Consider the following 4,689-nt stretch of genomic DNA (forward strand, 5'->3'; position numbering starts at 1 on the left):
ACTTTTTAAAATTTTTAAAAAGAACAAAAATAATAGAGATCAAGGCTGATAAGATTGAGGGTAAAATAGGTGCTTTAAAATATAATTGAGTTTGTAGGAGTAGAATATTTATTGTTTAATATTAGAGGAGAATTTAATTTTTAAGACGAAGTTGGGGGATCAAAATGGTTTTCACCCAAAGGTTTAATTGAATTTTTTCCCTTTATAAACGTCCTTCTCAAAATTCTTTTTTTCCTTTATAAATGAGTCTTTAAAATTACTTTTATTAATAAACAAATAAATTATTGCTCTTACATCCGTAAACATCCTCAAGTTTTCTGGCCAATTTGTCCTCAAACAAAGCTTCAGCCTTTAGCTGCTCACTTCCAAAACCCTAAAACATAGCACTCCCTCATTTGAAATCAGCTTTCGGAAACCCTAAAGGAAAACAAATGGGAATGAAGCTATTCGACGGTGACGATGATGATGTAGAGAATCTGGACAAAATTGAGATAAACGAGGAATTCGCCCGCCGCTACAACACAACAAGAAATGAGAGGACTTGCAAAAGCTCGAAGAACTGAAGAAGAAAGGCGTCATTGATGACGAATCCTCTTCCGAAGACACAGAGGAGGAAGAAGAAGAAGAGGATTTAAACCCTACAAGTAATTTAAAGTTCTTTGATGCTTTGCTTAAGATTAAAAAAGGCGACCCTGTTGTTTTGAATAACAAAAGATGCTAAGTTATTCGATTCTGAATCTGAATCTGAAACAAATTCTGAGTCTGAGGAGAAGAAACATAAAAATAAAAATAAAAAGCCAATGTATTTAAAGGATGTAGTGTCTAAGCATTTGATAGAGGAGGGTCCCGAGTTTGGCGACGAAGAAGAGGAGAAGAAAGCGAAGACGTATTCAGAGGAGCAAGAGGATTTGAGAGAGGAGTTTCTGAATGCTGTTAAGGAGGAAGAGGACTTGTTTAAGGTGAAAGAGAATGAGAAAAGAGAGGACAGGTTAGGTGATGACGAGGAGGAGGGATATAATGAGTTTGCTAAGAAGTTGGATGAGTTTTTCGCCAAGGATGAGAAGTTGGATGAAGAGACAGTGTTTTTAAAGGATTTTTTTAGGAAGAAGATGTGGAAGGATGATAAGAAAGGGAAGAGGGGGGATGATGACGAGGATGTAGAGTTTTCGGAGGATGAGGAGGAGATGGGTAGAAGAGGTGAGTAACAATTTGCGTTTTCAGAAAAAAGAGATGGGTAACACAGTACTTATGGTGAGTTGTGTAGTAAATTAATTGAATATCAAGCTTCGTGCATTAAGGCAGTAAACTATTTCAATTATTATTTGGAAAGTAGAATTGTCTCGATTCATTTACGTAATTATAGGGTTGGTTTTCTTTCACTCATGGACTAAGGTCTTTAGTCTGGCATTGGTTGCAATTAGGGGTGGCAAACGCAGCCCTAATTGATAATGGATTAACCGGCGGATAATATGGATATCCATATAATCCATGGCTTCTTGAATACGATTATTTTTGGAAGAATTCCTAATCTCCCAAACTAGAGGAACCCCAATTTGAGCTTTGCAAATGTAAAAGTTAAATCCATTGGTTATCCATTTTTAAGTGGATTTGACCCATTTTTAAAAAATTCATTGTCCAACCAATTTTTAGTAGATAATATGGACGAATAACTCCTTATCAAAAAAAAAAAACCTTATCAAAATATGGATGAATAACTGTTTTCTTCCATTTTGCCACCACTAGTTGCAATCATGAATCAAATTGCTGATTTACAAGTTAGATATCTGGGATTTGTGTTTGTAGCTTTTAAAGATGCTGTGCAATTCACTTATGTACTTTTACTTTTGTAAAATGTTGGAATTGGTCAAGTCTGTTCAGCCTTGAGGACTTGTATCCATTTTTGAAGGGTACAGGGACATAGAAAATAAATGACATCTTCTATGTCCTCAAACGTTCACTTCCTTTGCTAAAGAACTTGTTTATCGGGTAGGAACTGAGAAATTTAAAAGGAAGCTCATGTTTCTTGGACTTCTACAAGTGAAGATTGGTTCTTTTGCTAACTCTTGCAAAGACTCTTCAGACGACAGAAGTAGATGGATTATTCATCTTGGTCCCAAAAAAAGTATTTTGCTACATACCTTGCATTTGTTTCATGGTATAGAGAACACAAGTTGGCTTAGGTTAGGGTTGTTCTCCAAAATTACCAAATCCTTAGATGGCAGATAATTTGTATTCTTTCTCCAAGAAGTATTTCTCACCACGGTGAATGATCTTATGTAATGAACATCATTAGGATGGAATGTGTACTTAGCCAACATTTTAATCTAGTTATTTATCTGAGAGACAAAGGGCTGGAGATCATCTTGCTATGCAGTTTGCCTTGATGTACTTGTAACATAGAGGGTTATGATGGGCCTTATCAAAAAAAAACATAGAGGGTTATGATGGGTTCTTAGTATGAATATTGCAGAATGCGCCAAAAACCTGTGGGTAGTCCATATGGCATCTTTCTCACACCAAAGGATGCAACCTAGCGGTCGATAAACTTCAAGTGATAACTGTTAGAATCCCATAGGAATTAAGTGTATGTGCGATAATCTCCTTATATGGACTTGAACAGTTCTTACACCACTTGAACTAGCTTTTGGAGTTGAGTTGGGTCGAATGTTTATTTCTTAAACATGGTATCAGAGCCAAACACTTCCTGGTTGGGTTAGCAGTATAGGTCATCCATGTCATGTTACTTCAGGTTCCATATGTTCACCCCTAAGTGTGTTAAGGAGTGCTAGAATCTTTAATAGTTTTGGGCAATGCTCACTGCTTGTGTTAGATTTTGTGTTTGAATTAGACATAATGTTAAAATAACCCTGAGAAACTAACATTTGAATCCCATATTTTAACACAATAGTCAAGTTGACCTCAACATCACATACCAATATTCATGTTCATATTGAACCATGTAACATAAGTGTGTGTCTGTTATTTTGGATGGCTGGCTCTCTATTAATGGACGATTCAATCATCACGAATTCCAAATAATTCTCTCTCTATCCCCTGCAAGATTGAACTACATCCACCACCTTTTTATCGCTTTTTATAATTCTATAACATATCGGGAAAAAAATTAAATGGAGTTCAATAATTCATTTCAGAAAAGAAATTAAATGGTGTTCAATAATTATTCATGTCATCAGATGGAATTAGCCTGGATTGTAGATTTTGATCTCTTCATGCCAAATCCTGTAAGTGACTAGCCATCCCTCATACCAATTGATGTTCAGCTTGCAGATGCTTTAGTTATTTTTTTTTCCTTGAGCTCTTAAGAACATTGTTGTCAGATTGATATTTTAAATCCTTTGAACTTATAGCCAATGGCTATGTAGTGCGCTTAAACTCTAAGCGATGTTGTGTCCTAGTCCTAATTTGATCGACTCTGCTAATACCCTTGGGAGGACCACCTCAACCCCCCTCCCCCCCCAAAAAAAGCCCACACACAGGGCTCACTGCAGACTGTTCATGCATTAATTTGGTCAGGAGTGTCAAATGGCTCTGATGAAACTTTTTTACTATTGGAAGGCCTTGCAAGAAGGGTGACTGGTGACGAGAACTAAGAGTTTGAAATATGAAGAGTTCTCATTTTATGTTGTTCTTTTCTTGCACATGAGATGCTTGTAATAATTGGACTGTTCGCTAAGGGTCTTGGGCCCGGATCTTTTGTGATAACCCGACATAATTCTGTGGAACTTATTTTGTTGCAGTTTCATTTTGTTCTGTTTTTTGTCCGGGGAGGTGGGTGGGGTTTGTTTATTAGGATTCTAGCGGAGCTGTGGCTTACATGATCTTTCAATCAGTACACAAGTCTGCTTAAACTCTTGTACTTCAATGTGTTGACTTCTGTTTTTTCCACATTTGGTAGTATGTGTTGTCTGAAAAAGAAAGAAGAGGTGTCGTGTTTATTTCTTTTTTCCCCGCATTCTTACGTGTTAAAATCTTGAACACATCAATAAAGCTTGATCTTACATATGCAGGTTGTCCATCTCCGTGATCAATGAGAAGTCGTGGCCACAAATATTGTCTAGTGGCAAGGGCTAGCGTGGAATAGAGTTTTGCAGATCTAGCTAGATGATTGTATTTTATACTGATCTGTTAGAAATTTTTTGATGAACAATTGAAATGGTGTTGTAGTTCTTATGGAGGAGTTGGTAAGAACTTACTTTATTGAGATTGAAGGACGATATGTTTCTTGTGTGCGGTTTTGTACACACCTGTCACTTCATTTCATTTTTTTTGTTAATTTAATATAACGATTTCTGAAATCTTATGAAGATATTGATTTGAGGAATGTAGAATAGTTTCACTTAGCAATTAAAATTGTTCAGGGTTATATCAGGTGAAGAGTTATTAAACACATTTACTGAGGCGATTCACGTAGTTTTGGAGCTTCACATTTTGTGAGCCTTCCAGTTTAGATTGTTGAGCTCTTTTAAGTGCATAACTTGTGCAGAGTTTACTTTGGGCTCATTCACAGGGATGTTGTGATCTGGCCCTTTTGCATTGTGAAATGAAGGTTCCTCTACGAGCTTGAAATCGTTGTCATACTTCTTGCTACTTGAGCTGCCGCGCACACCCCTCTTGCCTGCGAGCTATGTCTTACTCCAGCAAGCAGAAACATTTTGATCACCAGTGTAC

The 4,689-nt window shown here is 36.7% G+C and overlaps 1 protein-coding gene across 2 annotated transcripts; it reads left to right on the forward strand.

The window, feature by feature from the left end:
* The first annotated feature begins 239 nt into the window (after positions 1–239).
* Positions 240–4,361, forward strand: LOC109205587 (trichohyalin-like). Of its 2 annotated transcripts, none has more exons than XM_019368300.1 (2): positions 240–1,197; positions 4,029–4,361. In XM_019368300.1, exons 1-2 carry the CDS (start codon positions 801–803, stop codon positions 4,043–4,045), a joined length of 414 nt encoding a protein of 137 aa, XP_019223845.1. In that variant the 5' UTR covers positions 240–800; the 3' UTR covers positions 4,046–4,361. The 2 variants fall into 2 exon arrangements, with proteins under 2 accessions (XP_019223845.1, XP_019223846.1); XM_019368301.1 differs by having other exon boundaries at positions 243–1,251.
* The last annotated feature ends 328 nt before the right edge of the window (positions 4,362–4,689 follow it).

This window comes from Nicotiana attenuata, unplaced genomic scaffold (genome assembly GCF_001879085.1).
Source record: "Nicotiana attenuata strain UT unplaced genomic scaffold, NIATTr2, whole genome shotgun sequence".
Lineage (NCBI taxonomy): Eukaryota > Viridiplantae > Streptophyta > Magnoliopsida > Solanales > Solanaceae > Nicotiana > Nicotiana attenuata.

What these genes read in the sequence shown, in the direction of transcription:
- LOC109205587 (XM_019368300.1), top strand. Translation starts at nt 801, where the DNA reads ATGTATTTAAAGGATGTAGTGTCTAAGCATTTGATAGAGGAGGGTCCC.